Source organism: Brachyistius frenatus, unplaced genomic scaffold, assembly GCF_029030835.1.
Source record: "Brachyistius frenatus isolate BFR_SWC_R1_liver_20210118 unplaced genomic scaffold, ASM2903083v1 Contig_20, whole genome shotgun sequence".
Classification (NCBI taxonomy): domain Eukaryota; kingdom Metazoa; phylum Chordata; class Actinopteri; family Embiotocidae; genus Brachyistius; species Brachyistius frenatus.
In genome coordinates, this window is record NW_027210619.1 from 2,360,861 (window position 1) to 2,382,236 (window position 21,376).

Below are 21,376 nucleotides of genomic sequence, written 5' to 3' on the forward strand. Positions count from 1 at the left end.
AGAGCAGGTTGCCTACTAATTGTAAGGTTAGCAATTCAATCTTCGGTTCCTGCTGCCACATGCCGAAGTGTCCTTGGGCGAAACCCTTAACCTCAAGTTGCTCCTAATGGCAGGTGAGCACCTTGCATGGCAGCTCTGCACCATTGGTGTGTGTGAATGGTTGAATCGGAAACAGTGTAAAGCGCTTTGAGACTGGGAAGGTAATAAAGCGCTGTATAAGTGCAGACCATTTACCATTTTTACCATTTACTTCTCCATATATTAAGCCTGCAGTGGCACCAGAGGGAGCTGAACAAATTCAAAATCCAAAAACATGCACTTCAGGTCAGGTTACCTGGCGCCGCGGTCGTGGCAGCCTGCTGCAGCATCTCCCCCCTGAGAGCCCCCCTGCTGTAGTGAAGAAATTTCCCCTCGGGGATTAATAAAGTGTATAAAAAAAAATAAAAAAATAAAATTCTGATAAATTGTCTTATGTGAAATTGGCATCAGTTGGGACTCAAGATTACAAATCTGAAACTGAGAATAATCTGGCATGGAGGACATGAATTGACCTGAGCTCTGTAGTCTGCTACTCATCACAGCTGGGGGGCTCAATGTTACATTAGCTTCTATTAGCATAACATATCTGAATCTCTTATCTGGAGTTCAGTTGTATTGTGGGTAATCTGTGCACTTGATATTAAGTGTGCATATGAATTAACAAGCCTGTGTTTCTGTTTCTACTGCACCCATTTTACCTTTTTAAACTCTGTCACAATTAACCTTGTTACAAGAATGCGATGCTAAATCAGTGGAGGACTAATTATTGGTAAATACAGCGTGATGTATTGGACAAAACTCAAAACATTTTTGCTTAGTAATCTGAATTTGTGTGTTGCTGTTAAAAAGTGAATATTTCTTAATTTATCCTTAAACTGATTGAATCTTAACCTTAACCCAGCAGTCTGTGATAGAATAAGCTGTTGCTTTTAATTTTTGTCCGTTGGAATGTTTCTAAGTTTACACGTAAATGTGAACAACCCAGTGAACTGACTACCGTCTTGCTGCTCTCTGTCGTCTCTGTGTCTCCATCACCTCTCCCTCTATGTATGAACGGCCGGCTTGTGTATCATAACAGGAGGCTTACTATACTTCATATTTTTTCTAACCCACACCCTTCCCTGCTTTGCTTCTTCTCTTCCCTCTCCTCTCCCTCTTTCCCCTCAGACTGAACTCCCTTTTTCCTCAGACGTAGCCTTTGGTCACTTTGTTTATCCATCTTTTTTTCTCTCTCTCCCCCTTCAATCTCCATCTCCCACAGCCAAGATGTAAAATAATAATTTTACTTCGCACTGTAGATGTAACTACAGTTGTGTACACAGTTTCCAACCCCATGTTTTGCAAGTTTGAATACTATTCATGTCAACTCATATTCTCAGTGTCTGAAAGCAACAAAAACATTTCTTAGGGAAATATTAGGGAAGTATTCCTTTTCTTGCTGAGAGTTAATGATAGATACTACTCATGCCTATGAGAGAGGCATCGACCTTCCTCTTTAACCCTCGTGTTGTCCTCGGGTCAAAATGACCCGCAGCTGTGTTCAACCAAGTTCTATTTTATTTCTATATTTTTATATTTTTTGGGATCATTGGTCATCATTCTTTAAAGAAACCCTCACGGCCTCTTTGTCACCAATGATCCCAAAAAATATGAAAATAAAATAGAACTTGGTTGAACACAGCTGCGGGTCATTTTGATCCAAGGACAACACAAGGGTTAACTCTGCAACAAAGCTAATAAGTATTTCTCAAAGTTTCTCAAAAAATGGTATTCTCTGTATGACATCACATCTATATTCTACATTTGCTTGTTTCAACAAGTCATCGAAGCTATTTGATGTTTATAATGAGTAAAATATTCAACCATTGCACATTATTTGAGGCTGCATCATTTTATCAAATAGAAATGTTCTGGATATCTTATAAAACATTTTTGTGGTGTCTTTGGGATCATTACTCGATCTTTACATAAAGTTTTGTAAATCACAACAATGACCATGTCATCTTTTTGTTTTTTTGTCATCTGTGTAATAATCTTTTTTGTTTTTGCTTCCAGATTTGTGTCAGTGTTTCAACATAGATGTAAAGCATCCGCGCATCTTCAATGGTCCAGAGGAGGCTCTGTTTGGCTTTTCTGTCTTACAGCATGAAGCAGATGGAGAGAAATCGTAAGTGTGCGAGAGGGATACGGGAATATAAACAAAGAGAAAGAGATGCAAATAGTTAAAACTATCTTGATATGTACACAAAGCCATATGAAGGATGATGTTTTGATGGTAAATGACCGACTGTCATTCTGTTGAAGAATGCTGGTTGGTGCTCCCTGGGACGGGCCGCCCAACAACAGGAAAGGAGATGTGTACAAATGCATTATTGGAGAGGAGAAGAACTCAAACTGCAGCAAAATAAATCTAGGTGAGAAACAAATAACCGAAAGAAGATCCGCTACCTCTGAAAAAATACAATCTGTCATTTAAATTCAGATATATTACCCCACTGCTAAACTGCTCTGTCTGTGTGTCTCAGGTGAAACTGCTCTTCAGAACGTTTCTAAAAATCTGAGGAACTCCCACCTGGGAATGACCATCACTCCAGACTCACCTGATGGCTTCCTGGTATGTGGTCCCAACACTGGGAAACGAGGATTTATATTTTTTGCTACGTGGGCATTGGGCTGGTGTGTGGGAGCCTGAAGGGATGTGGTGAGACCAGGTTGTGTTTGTTTGACAGAATTTGAATGAATTAGCTCTGTTGGTGTGTTTTTATTTGACTTTAGATTTGACCACATGAGGTTCACTGATCACCCACTTCCTTTCCCCTCCTTTTTGGAGATTCATATTCACATTCGCAAAGTCACACAGACAGACTATTCACTTACAGAATGCAGATGTCTTAATCTGTTTTATGGGTATACGCTCGCACATCTTCAATATTATACATGCATACGTCAGATCTGTTTGTGAGATCGTTCAAATCTCAAGTGTGTCACAGCAAGGAAGTCTCTGATGGCACATTACTGTAAGTCACTTGTCTTCAGAAGTCAGGATACAACCTTTTCAGGTCTGAATGATAATGAATGACAATGATTACAATTTCATGACATTTGCACATTTTCATTTCAAAATTATAGTAATGACGCAAAACTACTATGGTTCAGGCAGTCAGCTTGAGTGTGCTGCCACACTCACATGTAACATATATCCATCACACCCTTTTCATTGGGGCAGTTGGCAATGCTCTGCTCACGCTTTTGCCACTGTACTGCTGCTCGCTTGAAAGAAGACACATGCTGTTGCTGTTCGTACTGGAACAGCAACTAACAATTATTTTTTATTTTGACTTTATTAATCTTTGTATTTTCTGGATTAATCGGTTAATTAAATGAATCTATAAAACATCAGAAAATAGTAAAAAGAAAAAAGAAGCATAATATAAGTTTCCAGGGCCTGAAGTGACAGCTTGGTTGGATAAAATAATTGGTGATTTTATCCACACGATAGCTACAACCAGAGAATGTTAAGTGATAAATGATTAAACAATTGATCAAAAATAATGCTGATTTAACTGTTTTACTAATTGTTGCCACTTTAGTTCGTACGGGCAGTATGGAGGTCTGACAGAGTCCTGCTAAATTGAAACAAGTCAGAGAACGCTACGTGGGTGGATGGCAGAAAACTTTGGGAAGACAGAGTGGGGAGGGTGCCGATGTTGTTTTTTGTCCCCCTGTAATCTCAGAATCAGTGAGTGAAGTAGTCTTGGGGTCAAGTTGTGATCGATTATTGTCATGTTTATTGTTTACAACAGGATGTCGTAATGGTATTCTTGTTTCTCTAGTGTGGCTGCTAGCAGAGTCCTCCAGTAACATGCAGAGTACAGAGGCAAAGATGTGAGCGATAACGTTCATGATGCAAACAGTTGTAAACGCAAACGCATGGTTTAAAACCAAATGCAAATATGGATGGTGTATGGCTAGTCAGAGTCAAATCTTGGGAGTAAAGTCTGTGAGTAGTTAAGTGCAAAGTCTAAAGTCTCAGATCTATAGCTCTGATACACACATCCTGACATCTTACTCTTGCGCTCCATTCCTAATTTCTCCAGTTCTGAAGTGTCTGGCTTCCCAGTGAAAACACTTCTGCTGTAGCCAGGAAGCAACAGTATGTGTTATCTGCCTGCTTTTGTATGATTGTGTGTGTGCTAAGCAAGTGTGCTTGCGTGTTTTGGTGTCTGCCAGGTTTTTACTGCTGTTTCGAGTCGTGTACAGTTCACAAATGCTCGCCAATTTAGTGTTTAATGTGTGTGTGCTTGTGTGTGTGTGTGTGTGTGTGTGTGTGTGTGTGTGTGTGTGTGTGTGTGTGTGTGTGTGTGTGTGTGTGTGTGTGTGTGTGTGCGTGTGCCTGTGTGTGTGTGTGTGTGTGTGTGTGTATGTGTGTTTATCCTAACCCCAGTGGTCAGGTCTATAACAGGATCGGAATGCCTCTCCGGCCCTTTGTTAATGACAGACCTACCAAAAGCCAAAGCACCTCTCTCACTTTTCTCCATCTTCTCCCTCCATCGTTTCGTCTCATCCCTCTCTCCATCTCTTCTTCTCTGCCTGTCTGTGTGACGAAGGAGAAACCCGTCCATAATGACAGGGCAAGAAAAACCAGGATGTTTCTCTTTCTCTCATTCCCCCACTTCACCCCACTTTCTGTCTCCCACTTTTGTCTCTCTACTATTTGCTTGTGTTTCCCTTTTATCTCCTCACTCCACACTCTCCCCATATTCTCAGTACGAAAAGCCAAATAAACGGCAGGCTTTGAAGACAGAATTATTTTTATGGGTTGCCTCCCCCCCACCCTACCCACCCTACATTTAACACAATCAGATTTAAATTGCTTTACTGGTCTTCTGTTCCAGCTCTGTTAAACCACTCATGACAACAGTGACTGCCAACATGTCAACAATAGTCTCCCTCTCTCTGCCTCTCCCTCATTTTTCTGTCCTCCAAACCACACCATTGTAGTTTTTCCATGACTTATTCCATCTTATGACTTGCTTTCTTTTTGTACCCTGCCTGCCCTTATTTAGTTTTTTTTTTTTTAGTACATACTGTGTGTGTGTGTGTGTGTGTGTGTGTGTGTGTGTGTGTGTGTGTGTGTGTGTGTGTGTGTGTGTGTGTGTGTGTGTGTGTGTGTTAATACTGAGTCTCTCAGGCCACATTTGTCTTTACATTTAAACTCTTAAAAATGACCAGAAATACACCAACAAATCGCGTGACCAGAACACAAATACTTAAAAATATGAACTGCTCAAAGGAACTGTAGAAACTCTTGAAATTGTTTCACCTGTGAAACGGATGCTTTTGTGTGTATTTATATGTGTCCCTGTGTGTGTGTGTGTGTGTGTGTGTGTGTGTGTGTGTGTGTGTGTGTGTGTGTGTGTGTGCTTCTGATTGGCAGGCATGTGCCCCTCTGTGGTCACAGGAGTGCGGTACATCTATGTTCAGCACTGGCATCTGTGCCTCTGTCAGCGACGACCTAGAGCCAAGAAAGACCATTGCTCCAACAGCGCAAAGTAATCCCATATTTGCACACACACAAACTTACAGACACTGTGGCAAAGAAACATCCTGTGCTGACCTGCCTTAGTCAACCAAATATTCGTAAACTCCCGCATGTGGCAGGGTGTTCCACATACATGGACATCGTGATCGTGCTGGACGGCTCCAACAGTATCTACCCCTGGTACGAGGTCCAGAACTTCGTCAGCAACATCCTCGGCAAGTTCCACATCAGCTCAGACCAAATGCAGGTAATAAAGCAAGTTGATATGTATCTGCACTGCCTATATATATTATTTACTCGAGTAATGGAAACTTGTGGGTTGGACTATGAGTGGATCTCTCTCTAAAATCTCTGGAACCCCTAAGTTGAGAGTGACATATATAGAACCAGTTTGGCAAATATGACCAGAATGAATTGCTTTAGTAATGTAAAAGGACGTGAGCCCAGTTTGCTTGAGGTTGAGGAGGACTGAAAGGAGGTGGATGGGGGATGGGGTTCTGGGGACATTACTCAGAGCTAAACAACAAGAGGAGTGAGAGGGGGTATGAGTTATGAAAAGGGAGGGTGGAGGGGTATGGGGAAGCAGGCGATGTGAGGTGAAGAGGAAATACCTTTGGTTTCTGAATGAATTCAAAAATTCCCCAAGTGCACTGTTTGCTTTAAGAACAGGATTGGTACTTAAGAGATAGTTCACCCCAGAAACACAAGTCTCTCATGTTGCTTTCCACAATTATGTGCCTGCAAAACCATGAACATGTGGCATTGTTGAAATGCCTGTGTGTTTTTGTGTGTGCACATTCAGGTTGGTATACTGCAGTATGGCGAGGTAGCGGTTCACGAGTGGTCTCTGAAGGACTACCAGACCACACAGGAGGTGGTGGAGGCCGCCAAGAACATCAGCCGACAGGAGGGACGAGAGACGCGCACTGCCTACGCCATCCACATGGCCTGGTAGGCCGTTCGATTGTGTTAATGTTACTGGCTGATCTTTCTTGTTCTGAAACATGCTGTTGTCCTGGCAGGCTAACTGGAAACTGTCTGGCTGTTTAAATCTTGGTGTAACATTCCCAGGGGTTTCTCTAAATACATCACTCTATAATTTGTAGTTATAATGACAATCAGGTCTATTTTCTTCTTGTCTGTTCTTCTGTCTAACAATATGCTTACCAAACTGTCAGATATGGATCACATTAGATAGAGTAACAAATAGAGCACTTCTCCAATACATTTTTATTTTATTGTAACAATGAATCACATCTCTGTGTATAATGTTTAAGGAATCACAAGTAATCACAACCCCCCACAAAAGTATGATATACCTTCAGCTATTTGAAACAGCTTAGCATCTTTCAGATCATTGTTTTTGTTCTTGCACCTTAACTTTTTTGGTTCACTCTCATTGATCTCATTGAAGCAGCAGTATTCAGCAAACCCACTGCAGTCGACCTGCCCAACACCAAACAGCAAAAAGACAAAGTTGGCAAATAGCTGGTAAACACAGTGCATTTAGCAGCTTAAAGAGAGCTATTTCTCTCAGGACTTGGCGGAGACCAAAGATAGAGCTAAAAGAAAGTAAATGATGGACTTTGCCAGGTGAACACAAACATAAATGTTTGTTTTTTAGTGTCTGCCGGATGTGTGTTGTTTGCTAACATGTTCACCACAACGACTTTATGAAATGATAATGTGTCAGTGCGGTGTTTACAACTTGTGGTGCTGCCCTCCAAGTGGCCAAAATAATCTATTAATGCAGGTATAAATTAAAAGATGGTCTGGACAGATATGGAAACTGCAACTTGACTGGTTGGCGGAGGCACACAACCACGAGCCAGTAATTAGTAATTGTACTTTTAGCTAATGTTGTTTCTATGTTCACATAGTGCGTAGGCATCACAGGTTACTGAAATATATAAAAGATCAAAATCCTGACAAAATGTTTAAATCAACTTTAAAGTACTCTTCCTGACTGTATTCGTGCCAAGTTTCTCCGCACCCGTATGACTTTTCTTTAGAGGTATGTTGTGGGGATTTAAGCTCGTAACCCGAAGTCTAAAGAAACAGTTCTATAGGCTGAGGGTCAGTGACTTAGTGAAAAGTCTTAAAATATCTTTTTTTTCAAAATAAAATTCCTGCTTTATTAAAGCCATATCCACATAGAGCACCACACCCAGACCTGATGTGTGGCCACGACTACCATTTTTGGATGTGTGTCTTGGAGCAGTGTTCCACTCCTACACGCACACACACACACACACACACACACACACACACACACACACACACACACACACACACACACACACACACACACACACACACACACACACACACACACACACACACACACACACACACACACACACGCACGCACAACCACACAGGTAATTGGAGAGTTCCGGTTTTCTGGTACATTTAAAGGTAAAAGTTGGACTCGTTTAAGAGGAGCATTTAAAAGGTAGTTGAAAAGCAGTGACTGGAAATGGAACCAGTAAAATGGTGCAACTGTGGCTTTTAAACACCAGGGACGAGAAATCCAGACAACACTACCACACACCCTCTCCAGTCTTTACCTTTCACTGTCACTGTCACCTTTCCTTCCCAGCCAGATGGTGAAAACAGTCGGTAGACTTAACAGTGCCATGATAAAAAAAAGAAAAGAAAAATAGTGCTTGTTACTAAGAGGTTATTATTATTATTATTATTGCAGTTTTCTCATCTACTGTAATTGTGTGTCAGGCCAAAGAAGCTTAAATAAAGATCAATTTGATGTCAAGAGGGGAGTATTATCAAAATATTACATATAATATAACTTATGATTGAGTTTATACAAACATATCTACTCACTCACACATGCAGAGATGGACAGATAGCAGCATTGGCACCCGGCAGGAAAGTTACAGGGTAAAAAAAACAGTGAGATTAGCTGAGCTAAGCTAGCTGGCTGCTGGCTCAGCATGGCTGCAGGTGTTGCATGGTCTGACCCAGCCTGGTCAGCCAAGTAGTGCTCCCACAGCTGTAAAAATACACACAGAGACACGTACAGTACACGCATGCACAGATCAACACACATCAGGGACTCACACTACTCATTAAATTTATCTACACCGCCTTTTAACTGTGCTTTCAAGGGCCGACATTCAGAGCATTTATTCCTTGACCCCTGAACTCCAACGTTAACCCCTCTTCACTGCATGTTTGACCTTTAACTTAACCTTGTCCTTATTATAAACTTAACCCTGAACCCAAGCACACAGCTAAAATAGCTCCTAAAAGAACAGACAGAAGACATGTAAACTGTGCCCTCTCTCTCTCTCTGGACACTTTTAATATTCAGAATCTTATTGGTATGATCAGTACAGATTTAATGAGGACTGTGACCTGAGACTTTAGACCTAGTCATACTAATACCAATGCCAAATGCAAAAATTAAGAAGTTAGATTTCACTTCAAGTTGACTGTTCTGAGGCCTTCCTGGAAGAAGGCAGAAATAGTTATAATTTATTGCATCATTTTGATAAACTTTCTCACCTGAATTGTTAGAAATAAACCCCCAGAATCTACTGTGTATCATTTAATAGACATGCGATAAAAGTGTAGAAGCGGGGAAAACAAACAAGAGAAGCTGGAAAAGCAATAAAGAAGCTAAACAAAGCTTATGGGTAGTTTGCAATCAAAGGCACCCATGAATATGTAAATTAATATGAGTATGTCACAGCGGGGGAAATTGGACCATAGAGAAGCTGAGCTAGCTAAAATTAGCTGAGACTTAACAAATCTCAAAAGGAAACTTAATGATAATAAAAGACAGATTCCAGTCTTTAAGCTAATCGACTGCAGGATATAGCTTTTTTTTAAATTATCATTACAACTATGCTTGGAAAGAAATTTGTGTCAGGGTAAAAAATATGATGTTAATATCGCACACTAACCCACAATTGCGTGTGTGGGAAAAAGTGTTGTTTTAGAAAAATGCCACGTGAATGCAAAGTAATGAAAATATCCAAACATAGCGTTGTTATAGCTGTTGTAACAGACTTGTAGTCAACATGGTCATGGAGGGTTCATGTACTTGGACTTGTACTTGGACTTCCCCTCAAAGACTTGACCTGAGGCTGAACTCCCAAAAGACTTAAAAGCAGCTCTGAGGTCACACACACTGAACCCTGCTAACACAGGATCCATTTGACATCTTCTTGCAGTGTTAAGCCGTACACACACGTACCAAAAATAGTACGTACATTTTGGCACTCACTTTCTGCCACGCTTGAGCACTTGGACAAGTTGACATCTTGAATGACAGTATCCGTCTGTAAAAAAAGATGTGAGTACAGACTAGAGGACTGCTTCATTAACATGAAACAACCCTCTACAACTGGATTAACCACTGATTTTGATATTGCTCCACCCGTCTGAAATGCTCTTACTCACCCACACACACACACACACACACACACACACACACACACACACACACACACACACACACACACACACACACACACACAAAAGTACACACACAGACCACTGTGCCGTGTCATTACCACACTGCTGTGACTCCATAAAATGGGTAGTAAATACCAGGCCTCCCAATTAGCTCCACCAACTTTCTCTGCTCTTTCATCTCCCCTTCCTTCTTTCTCATCTCCTTCTTTCTTTAATCCAAATTTTTCTGTGCTTTCCTCTTTTCCTTTTATTTTCCCTTTCCTCCTTTCCTCTTTGTGTCTGTCCTGTCTCGTCATTTTTTTCGTCTCTTCTCTCCTCAGCCGCCCTCAATTCTTCTGTTTCCATTTTCTCCTTCTTTTTGTTTATCTATTGTATTTATGTATTGTTTATCTGTTTAACACCCCAATCCTAATTTAATTCTTCTTCTTTATTTCACCTCCCCTCCTCTCTTCTGTTTCTGCTCTCCTGCTCGGCACCCTATGTAATTTGCAGACTGCATAGGGGAAACAGTTGTTTTTAAGTCTGAGTTTCTTGCGGCTGACCACAATGTTATATTTAGTCAGGGGCTGGATTTCAGCCTGAAAATGACTGAGTTCACTCAAAGTGACTACTCTGCCCTGTTCACTGTGTGTGTGTGTGTGTGTGTGTGTGTGTGTGTGTGTGTGTGTGCGTGTGCGTGTGCGTGTGTGTGTGTGTGTGTGTGTGTGTGTGTTGGTCTGAGGCTTACCAACCCTATTCAACACTTGAAGCAGGTCCCACTGAGAACAGGTTTCCTGCAGACAAACAGGGTGTGGCTTGGGTCTGTTGGTTTGTTTGGCATTTAGGTTTCCTCTTTGTATCATGGCACAACTGGACGGGAATGCACGGATGCGGTCACTGTGTGCAGTGACACATGCACACTGCATGCGATGACCAAACTGAGTTAACTGGCAGCTAATGTATGTGTCAAGTATGACTAATAAAGTTGTGGAAAAGTCCAGTTGTGATCTGGACCATTTATGTTGTGTTTGATGGGAAGAAACTTAGATTAAATATCTCAGTGTTAAACTAGCTATTAATTTTCTCTGAGAAGCAGAGTATAATATCTTACAAAGGATTTTTATTTGAGATTTTCAGGAAACCAAGTGACTGCATACTTCTTAGTATCTTCCCATTCACTTCACTTGCCACTTGTAATTACATTTTTACTCTGTTTTCGTCTCATGTTCTCTATCTAGGTTGATCAAGATCACAGAATGACACAGTATTTTTTAGCTTCTTCTGTCTCTCGTTCTTTCTTTGTTTGTAGCACAGAGGCGTTCAGTGCTGAGCGTGGAGCAAGGGAGGGTGCCACCAAGGTGATGATTGTAGTGACAGACGGGGAGTCACATGATGGGGAGGAGCTACCAGACGCTCTGGAGGAGTGCGAGAACAGAAATATCACCAGATATGCCATTGCTGTAAGTACATTTTATCAAGTCAGCTTGTATCCTAACCTGTAAGAATCCTAATGTCTGGGTTTTATTTGAGAGTTTTGATGTCTCATGGTGTTAAAATTGTTGATTCGGGAGCTCTTTTCTATCATGACTGGTAAAACTACAGTAGGAAACACCCAAACAACTGGCCTACATTATTAGTGGGGTGCGTAAAGCATCCCTGGCATTCCTCACACATTGTGTAGAATGTGACTATACACCCACAAGCAACCACACAATATTACCACCAGTCCCCCAAAAATAACATCTCTAAATTATCAAATGATCCCTTTGGGTCTACAAAAATAACCGACTGGGAACAAAAACTCGTCCTTTCCAGCCCCACCCGACCCCCTCAACACACAGAAACACAGTGAGTGGTGGCATACTGAGTGGTTAGTATCACAGGGCCAGACGGACTCGAGTGGCAGGACTGGTCGCAGACACCTCCCTATCCCACAAGATAAACTAGGGGAATTACAGACTCCAGTCCAACCACAGAGAACATAAGCCAAACATTAAGGAAGAGAGTGGCAAAATGTAGATGGGTGAAGATGAGATGTGCTGATCTATGGATGGAGAAGCTCACTGACAGTACAATTCAGTTACAAGAAGTCCACGTAACGAAGCAAAGCTCCTCACAGGGGTTTGTCATGCCATGGGAACACCAGATCCTACGGTTTGATCAGACTGGGATCCCATTAAAAGTCTTCTGTGTCTGGATCTGCCTCTCATAAAGGAAAACATCTTTGGAAATTAAGTGGACTCTATTCCTAAAGCATTGGTTCACCTAAATTATAAAAAAGAAACTTTTCTGACCAGCTTCTCGTGGAATCAAACCATGCAGATATTTTTACGGTGTTTATGGTGCCCAATGTGATTTAAATGAACAGGACTGGTAGTCTACTGGCACAGCAGCTCTGGAACTTCACTTTGAGCTTAATGCTCATGTCACCATGCTAATATGAGATACATGTTTCCTGGCAAGCTTCCTAGCCACAATCTCTCTGCAAGATCTTACTCAACTGACTGACATCTTACTTAACTGAAGTTTACATCATTTCCTAAATTCATCTTTACCTTACTTAATTAAAATTAAGCATACACACTTAACTCAAGTTTACCTTACTTAACTGCTGAGAAAAATTTAATTTTAACTTTTGCTGAGAGAACACATGTCCCTCATTAGATAGATTGTGGCGACATCCTCACCCGTATGCGGTGTGTTTTGGGTCCGGAGGATGCAGAGAACAGTCCCGGTTCAGTCGATGGACCGGCAGTATCTTCGACTTATTTCGTCTTTACGTCATCGGTTTGGTCCAAGTCGTTGTGTTCTCAGTCCTCCGGTTTGAAATGGAGACTACAAACTACTACTTTCAACCGCGGTGTTCTCACCATGTGTGAGGTTATTTATATTTGTTTACAGCACTCGGAACCCGGGAACAATGCAAGTCGAAACCATTGCAACCAAAAAGTTTTGTAAACAAACAGGTGGCTGCTAACTTGCTAACACCCCGGCTTAGATGCAGGTAACTGGGACCTCCGTTCAAGTTTATCCAATAGAAACGAAGTAGGGGAGGCTGCAAGAGAACGCAACTAGCCCTGTGCATTCTGGAGTTGGTAGGACTTCCCCATTTTGAGCGAAAATTAATAGAGAAGCTTACTTTCTCAGTTTTCTCTGGTCATGTAGTCCCAATTTCAAATTTCTTTTGCACTTATCAAGTGCATAGACACTTAGGTTTTGTACAAAGACCATCTTTAAATAAACAGGAGAATCAGGTGGGTTATGAATGTTTGCCCAGAAAGTCAAATTGATGACAGGTGATTACTGCTTGTAACAGATGGGCATCTGTTAGATGTTGCTGTCTGTGCTGCCGCCTTGTTGTGTGCGTTCATGCGGGCAGTGAACATGGCTCACAAGGGAGGTTAGAGCTTTCAAAACAAGAGCACGATCACTGCAGGCTGTGTTTTATACATCAGTGCAGCACCGAGGCTCAAAATGTGTGTTTGTGGGTGAGCAGTTTATGCAACACTATGTACAGAATGCAGGGACACTTATTTATCCTTGCATTCAGTAAATGTGCTTCACATTTCAACAAGACATTCTCTTTTCACTTTTTTTCTTTCTCATTCTTTAATGTCTGTTCATGATCATGTAAAAACCAGCAGCAGTTGGTAGCCTGGGTGGAATTTCTCAACGTCTCTAAGATCTTAATGCACATATTCATATGTAGGCTGTCTTCATGTTACACACTACGCCCCGCTCTGTCCCCTACCCTTTGAAAACAGAGGATTTCCTTAGTTTGCTTGGCAGCCAGAGTCACAGGGGGAGTTTCTAGGGTTTGGTTTCTCTTATGGAATTTTCTCATTTGTACTTCAGGCGTTAAGCCATGAGCTGTCGCTGCTGCAGTATATCTTCTGCACCAGTCATCTCTTCACCTCTCAGCGAGGCCTGTGCTCCTCATTTACAAATCTCCAGAGGCTGCTATTTCCTCCGATCTTATGTTCTCCAGGCAATTTGTTGCCTTCAGATATTAGCTAATTACTGGTAAATTACACAGGCAGTGACATCTCCAAAGTGTGTTTGTTTTCATGTTAGACAGCGTGTTAGACAACGTGTCAGAAATGTGGAGAAGTAATTGTTCTTATGCATGCCTGTGTGCATCACAGTGTCATCTACTTATGCATTCTGTTTTCTCACTTTGAACACTTTTTTCTATTTACAGCTTAATCCCTCAATTTTTATTGACCTTGAGTTATCTGCTTCTTCATTTACCATCTTTTGTTTTTGTTTCTTAAATCTTTCCCCTCTCTCTCTCCCTCTCTCCCACGCTGGCCTTCAGGTTCTAGGTCACTACATCCGGAGGCAGCAAGACCCAGAGACGTTCATTAATGAGATCAAATATATTGCCAGTGACCCTGACGACAAATATTTTTTCAATGTGACTGATGAAGCTGCGCTCAACGACATTGTGGACGCCCTGGGAGACCGCATCTTCACTCTCGAAGGTGACGATGTTTAGAAAGGCAGCCAGAGAGGCATCTATTTAATTCACTCAGGACAAACATTCATGTCTGTTTCAAATTACATGATCCATCAGTAGGGCCAATTTTAAAATGATTTATCAAATTTTGTATTTGCCACATGGTTGTATGTACTGCATAAGTTCTTAGTCACAAGCAAAAGCCTGATAATAGAGCTATTAGTTGTTTAATGTACACATACATGTACTGATTTTTATTGATGCATGTCATTGTAACATTTTAGTAATTCTGGGAAATTGTGAATCCAAATACTGACTTGACTTTAAGATGATCAACATTAACCAGACACTCTCCAAATTAGGGCACAGATTGATTGATGTCAACCAGATATAACATATGTAAAGTTAATTAACAAGTTTAGTATGTTGTACTTTATAGTTCATCTTTAGAGGAACTATTATCACAATGGTACTATAATAATCCAGTTTTTCTAATTATTAGATAATTCAAGAAATTTTGATTAATCTGTTTGATTACTTAGATTTATTAGTGATCTAATTTACAAAAAAAAAAACTGTAGAAGAGAGTGAGGGAGGATAAGGCTCATTTGAAAAAAATAGCAAAAGCAAGAAAGGGAAATAAGAGGTAGAGGGAGTGTACAGTTATCACAATAGTAGCGGGAACATGACAGGAAAGCTGATGAAAAGTGACCAATGTTCGGGGAAATCAGAGCGGAAGGGACAGGAGGAAAGGAAATGTCTGCCACCTGTTGTCTTCAGGGTGGGAGAGAGTGCTGATGATCAGATCTCGAGAGGGAGGAAAAGAAAGGGAGGAGGTATGCAAAGAAGCATGAGGAGGGAGAGCGCTGACTTCATGTCCACCTTTAGGTACACTGGGCTACAATCAGAGCTCGTTCCACATGGAGATGTCTCAGATCGGCTTCTCCACGCACGTGCTGGATGTAAGTCCAACCGATAAATATTTTCTGCAGGCCAATTATTGGCTGAGTTTTGCCTGTGTACATCACCCATGCCCTGCTCTGCTCTTCAGGATGGCATTCTGTTTGGGATGGTGGGTGCCTATGACTGGGATGGTGGTGTGTTGAAGGAGGGAACCAACGGAAGAATCATGCCGCCCAGAGAGGCTTTTGAAAGCGAGTTTCCTCTCGAGCTCAAAAATCATGCTGCTTATTTAGGTACCCACACGTCACACCTCCGAGCATGGCTCTGAACATGTAGTTAGAATGTTAGTACATGAGTATACAAAATATTGTATTGTTGTGTGGTATTGCTTGGTCTTATTTGAAAGAGTCTGTCTTCCTGAGTGGAGCATTTATGTGTTGGTAGAAAGCCCCAGTATGATAAACACAAAAGGCCCAGCTCAGTATCACACCAAAGTGTGTAATTCACCCATCAGTCCACTATAGAATACCGTTTCAGTGTCTTGTTTTTCCTCGCCAAGGCTCAAAAAGTACAGAGTGATAAAGGTTGAGTATGGAGGAGGTCGATGGTGGTTAGATGGAACCAACACAGGACTTTCACTCAGACAACCGATGTTTGAGTCAGCGAAAAAGCAAAAGTCAGCTTGCATTTCCTGCCCAAATTTAAAGCAACTTTCTTTTCCTGACAAAATGTGACATGTGACACTGACATAGTGTCCTCTAGTGAACTAGTGGATAAATTCCACACTTTGGCCTGATATCATGTTGAAAGGCCATTTTAAACCTCAAGGGGGCGCTGGAAAGAAATGTGTTGTGGCCCCACAAAAGAACTACAACTAATGATTATATTCCCCTTGAATTAATCTGTTGATTATTTTCTCAATAAACTCAGCTACCCCTTTCACTGTTTTGTCAATAAAATAACACAAAATCCTTAATTTTTCCTGCTTTCCTTGTTTGAGCTGTCCAACATATAAAAAGTGATTACCAAACAGTGAATCTGGGGCCTTTTTTGGGGCTTTGCCCGGTTGATAATCCCGCTTTGCCTGGATAGTAAACCAAACCACCTTTCAATGTTTTAAGCTGCAAAACGTATCCATCTTTGCTTATTGTTATTCTTTCAGCTTAATTTTGTGAAAACACAACTTATGAAAGCACTGCTGTTCTGCTGCGAGCACGTGTCAGAGTGATCCACCAACACCATCATGTCATCTTTTCATGTGCGACCACACTTTTCACTTCATGAACATGTAACATGATGCACAAACTGGCCATAATGGGATATGAGATAATGTCTATTTATATGTGTCTCCAGGTTACACAGTGTCATCTGTGATAATTGGTGACTGGAGGAGGATGTATGTTGCTGGAGCTCCTCGATTTAAACACAAAGGCAAAGTCATTCTGTTTGAACTCAGTGACGAAGGTGATGTCAACATTGTGCAGGCCCTCAATGGAGAACAGGTAAAGCTCTTTATATGTCTCCCCTCTCTTTAGTGAGTTTTATTTATTTCAGCAGAAAACAGTAGCAATGTTCTTTGTCAGTGATTAAAGCAGGGACTCCACCTACTGGAAGAAAGATGAAACAACATGTTTCTGTCTGTAGATTGGATCTTACTATGGCAGTGAAGTGTGTGGTTTGGATATCGACCAGGATGGCATCACTGATGTCCTTCTGGTTGCTGCTCCAATGTACCTCGGCCCAGGAAACAAGGAGGCTGGTAAAGTCTACATTTACACCCTCAGTGGGGTAAGACATCAGTGGCACAGATCACTCCTCACTATCACAATTATTGCACAATCATTTCTTACATATGGAACAAAAAATATCCCTGCTTATGTCCTAATAGAGTATCTCATTACCTTGAACTCATCCAAATGTCTTCCCTCCTTTTTCTGTCTCCCAGGAGGAGGTGTTTGTATCCAACGGCACACTGATGTCAGAGGAAAAGTCCCAGGATGCCAGGTTTGGTTATGCCATGGCAGCCGCTCCAGATCTGAACCATGACGGCTTCACTGATCTACTGGTGGGAGCCCCGCTGGAGGATGAACACCGGGGGGCCATCTATGTCTACCATGGGGACGGTATTTACGTCATCCACAATTATAAACAGGTATTCCCCATTTATATACAACTGCAAGCTCACTGGTCAATCTCTGAATTGAGTCAAACTGATTTCTGCTTTTCCCACCTCACAGCGTATACCAGGGTTATCGATTTCCCCCTCCCTGCAGTATTTTGGCCGCAGTGTGAGCGCTCGGTTGGACTTGGATGGAGATGACCTAATAGACTTGGCAGTGGGAGCACAGGGCAGTGCTGTACTGCTCAGGTGGGTGGACAGAAAGAAGGACAGATTTTATTTTATAGCTGCATGCACTGGGACTTAATGAAACTAGACAACACATGAAACGTATCATCTATGGACAGCTGCTCTCCACATTTAGAAACATTAAAAACAGTCCTCTACTGGCAGCTACATTCATGTATAGTCACATGGCTAAAAATGTAACACTGTTTTGGCTTTGACTGTCACTCCTATCTCCAGCTCTCGAAGCATCGTCCAGATCAATGTGAGTCTGTCCTTCCAGCCGCACTCCATCAACGTCATTCAGAAGACCTGCCAGAGGGGAGGCAGAGAATCAGCCTGTCTGAATGCTACTGCCTACTTCACCGCCGTCTCCCGCTCCCCTGGAACACACAGCAATAGTTTTGGTAGAACTCTTTACTTTTTCATAAACCTCACATCCACTAGTTTACCCTCTGTAATTATTATAATAGTCCGGACATTCTGATTAATTTTAGACTGGGAGTTTCCAGCATTTGTCTCAATTACCTCCTCTCCTCAGATCTGTGGGTGTCGGCCATGTTGGATGACAGGAAGTTGTCGGCACGGGCACTGTTTGATGACAGCTCCCACAGACAGACCCAGCTGGCAGTCCGTGTCCACACAGGACAAACTCTCTGTTACAAATTACCCTTCCATGTTTATGTGAGTGTCTGGACACACACCTCATTCATCTTTCATTCATACGCACCAGAGAGAGTTACACTTTTCTTAACATTTGTTTACGTTTTTGATGCAGGACACAGCAGATTACATTCGTCCTATCAGCTTCTTGCTGCGGTATAAAATCAATGACACAGAGAGCGGTCCAGTGTTGGATGAAGGCTGGCCCACCACTGTCAAGAAATCTGTGAGTGGCACAGCATTACTTGCTTTTTCCTTCGAGTTTTCTTCATCTAAACATACTGTCTCCTCCACTTTTACCTTTCCAGATCTCGTTCTTTAAGGACTGTGGTGAGGACGATGTGTGTACAACAGATCTCGTGCTACAGGCACACATGGACATCTCAGGGACGAGGTAGAGATTTGACATATTCATGTATCTCTTTTCTTCCCCCAGCAGTTTAACAAGATCAGATGTGCACTCGATTGTTAGGTCTCACTGAGTTTTTCTTTGTGTTTTCTCTACAGACAGAAGCCTTATGTGATTCGTAGCCCTCGTAGGCGTCTGGCGGTGGAGGTGCAGCTTCAGAACAGACTGGAAAACGCCTACAACACGAGCCTGACGCTGCACTATTCACGCAACCTCCACTTCTCCAGCCTAAGCATTAGGGTAAACCACACACATACAGTATTACTGCTAACAAATGCAGCATCATGTGTATTGTAAGTAAGCATACACCATTATCTACATGCGCTGTCATCTAACAGATTCTCTTTCTTCCTCTCTTTTTTCTCGTAGGAGGATGCCCACTTTAAGATTGAGTGTACAGCTCTTGGCGCCAACAGCCACTCATGTAATGTCAGCTATCCAGTATTTCGCTCTCAGTCGAAGGTACGTTGATGCTGAGGAAATAGCTCCATCCCTCCCTCGACTCAGCCCACTCATACTTCACTTCCTCCTGGTGAAATGTGTCACTTCAGCAGGCTCTTCTCTTCTTTGTTTGCAGGTTAACTTCATGTTGGAGTTTGAGTTCAGCTGCACATCTTTGCACAGTCGAGTGCAAATGAAGCTTAATGCTGCCAGGTAGCTCACTCGTGGCAAAATGAAGCAGCATATTCTGCATACTTCTTCATGTACAAATTTTTTGAGATACTAAACAATTCAATAAACAGTTTTTATTTGGGATCCACTGCTAGATACTGAAAATGTTTTGTCTGCTTTGACAGGCTGAGCTTATGTAACCCTGTTTTTGTGTTACAGTGACAGTGTGGAGAGAGAGGATACTTTAAGGGACAACAGTGTTCAGCTGCAGAGTTATGTTCAGTATGAACCAGACTTGTTTCTCAGCAGGTCTGTGCACAGCATAAAGATATTTAAGCTTCATTTCAACATAGTTTTTTGTTGTGCTTGTATTTACATGCTGCTCTTTTCCTGTTTATCTGTGCAGTGACTCTAATTTGAACCGCTATGAGGTCCACCCGACTCGGACAGTATCAGAAGCGATTGGACCAGAATTCTACACACACCTCAAGGTAAAGAAACAAGTTTCACATGGCTTTGAGCTTTGTAAAGATCCCAAAAATAAACAGATATGCCTTTACTCTGAAAAACAAAGCCAAAATTAGAGCTCTGTTTGTGTTCATAGCTGCTGAATCTCGGCTGCTACTCTGTGAGTCATCTGGAGCTGCGGCTGCTTCTGCCCTCTGTGGCTTCAGGAGACAGAGTCTTCATGACTGTCAGTGATGTCTTCTCATACAACGTGAGTAGTGCTTGTGTGTATTCGCATCACGCTATTAGATCATAGCTGACATATTTAAATGCCCCCTGTAGGCCACAGGAGTGAGCTGCAGTGTGTTGAATGATGTCGCCCAGATGAAGGCCAGACAGAGGGACGTACGCCCCCTCCATCCAGAAGACATGATGCAGAATGACATACTGGTGAGGCCTCTCACTGAACAGCAGCTATTCAACACTGTGTAGCACCAGCACATTTATTAATATGGCTTGTTTGTGTGTTTACATATTTGTAGAATTGTAGCAGATCATGGTGCACAGAAGTTGTATGTGAAGTCCAGCAGCTTCTGAGAGGACAAGCTGCCATCATTCGGGTCATCCGCAGAGTTCATGATGACTTTTTCAGAAAAGTAAGTTACAGACACTGAGAGCAAGTGCTTAAATTCTTGTCCTGTGACTCAAACATTGGTCATCACCTCTGTGCCTCTCTCTGTAGGCCAAATATAAGTCAGTGAAGATAATAGGTGCCTATCGCCTCACAGCTAAGGAGACTAACCTCATCGCTCTGGGCGCAGGAACAGTCTGGAGGGAGGTAAGACTACAGAGGGATTGTGAGCAGCAGTGTGTGTGTGTGTGTGTGTGTGTGTGAGGGAGGTGTTTAATATTAGTTTTCTCTAATCTCTCCCTTGATCTCTCTTTTCTTTAGACTGTACTGGAGGTGCTGAAGGGCCGAGCTATTCCTATCTCACTCTGGATTCTGATTGGTAGCATCATAGGAGGGTTGCTGCTACTGGCCCTCATCATTTTCATACTGTGGAAGGTATTATGAACTTTAAATTGAACATAAAAGAAAATATCAGAATGTGTTTAGGGAAGGATATCAATCTCAATCTTTTTCTTGTCAGCTTGGATTCTTCACACGCAAATTCAGAGGAGAGGAAGAAAACCACGAGGACTGAGCCCAACTTTTTCTGCCATGAGAGCAGTCATTTGCCATAACTACCAGATGAGTAGAGTCCGCCTCCCACCAGGCAGAGAACGTCCTGGGATAGGACTCAAGACACAGACGCAACAGGGGACCTTCAGGACCAAATGAAGCCTCACGAAGGTTCAACAGAAATGCACTACCCACTATTTCCAGGGTCGGGGGCACTTAAGTGTAAATAATCTTTTTCTAATTTTAAGGAAAGTGTACCAAACCACAGTTCTTCTATTTAACTTGCAGACATTTTCTTGGTTTTATATTTCAAACAATCACTTGGTCCTACAGTTTTTGTTTGTTCTTAAAGG

At 42.0% G+C, this 21,376-nt stretch overlaps 1 protein-coding gene across 1 annotated transcript; it reads left to right on the plus strand.

Moving 5' to 3' along the window:
* Positions 1-2,116: 2,116 nt before the first annotated feature.
* itga10 (integrin, alpha 10) lies at positions 2,117-21,325 on the plus strand. The gene is made up of 29 exons (XM_069695885.1): positions 2,117-2,206; positions 2,344-2,453; positions 2,565-2,653; positions 5,477-5,591; positions 5,701-5,828; positions 6,384-6,532; positions 11,313-11,463; positions 14,322-14,487; positions 15,351-15,424; positions 15,514-15,658; positions 16,719-16,867; positions 17,010-17,153; positions 17,311-17,517; positions 17,603-17,733; positions 17,950-18,116; positions 18,251-18,393; positions 18,488-18,598; positions 18,681-18,766; positions 18,880-19,021; positions 19,151-19,243; positions 19,359-19,435; positions 19,613-19,702; positions 19,800-19,884; positions 19,998-20,111; positions 20,183-20,290; positions 20,383-20,496; positions 20,583-20,678; positions 20,793-20,906; positions 20,992-21,325. The coding sequence occupies exons 2-29, from the start codon at positions 2,345-2,347 to the stop codon at positions 21,043-21,045; spliced, it is 3,351 nt and encodes a 1,116-aa protein (XP_069551986.1). The 5' UTR covers positions 2,117-2,206; position 2,344; the 3' UTR covers positions 21,046-21,325.
* The last annotated feature ends 51 nt before the right edge of the window (positions 21,326-21,376 follow it).

What these genes read in the sequence shown, in the direction of transcription:
- itga10 (XM_069695885.1), top strand. Translation starts at nt 2,345, where the DNA reads ATGCTGGTTGGTGCTCCCTGGGACGGGCCGCCCAACAACAGGAAAGGA. An exon ending in TCACCAGATATGCCATTGCT is followed by an intron (nt 11,464 to 14,321) that starts GTAAGTACATTT and finishes GCTGGCCTTCAG; the next exon opens with GTTCTAGGTCACTACATCCG. An exon ending in AATTCTACACACACCTCAAG is followed by an intron (nt 19,885 to 19,997) that starts GTAAAGAAACAA and finishes TTGTGTTCATAG; the next exon opens with CTGCTGAATCTCGGCTGCTA.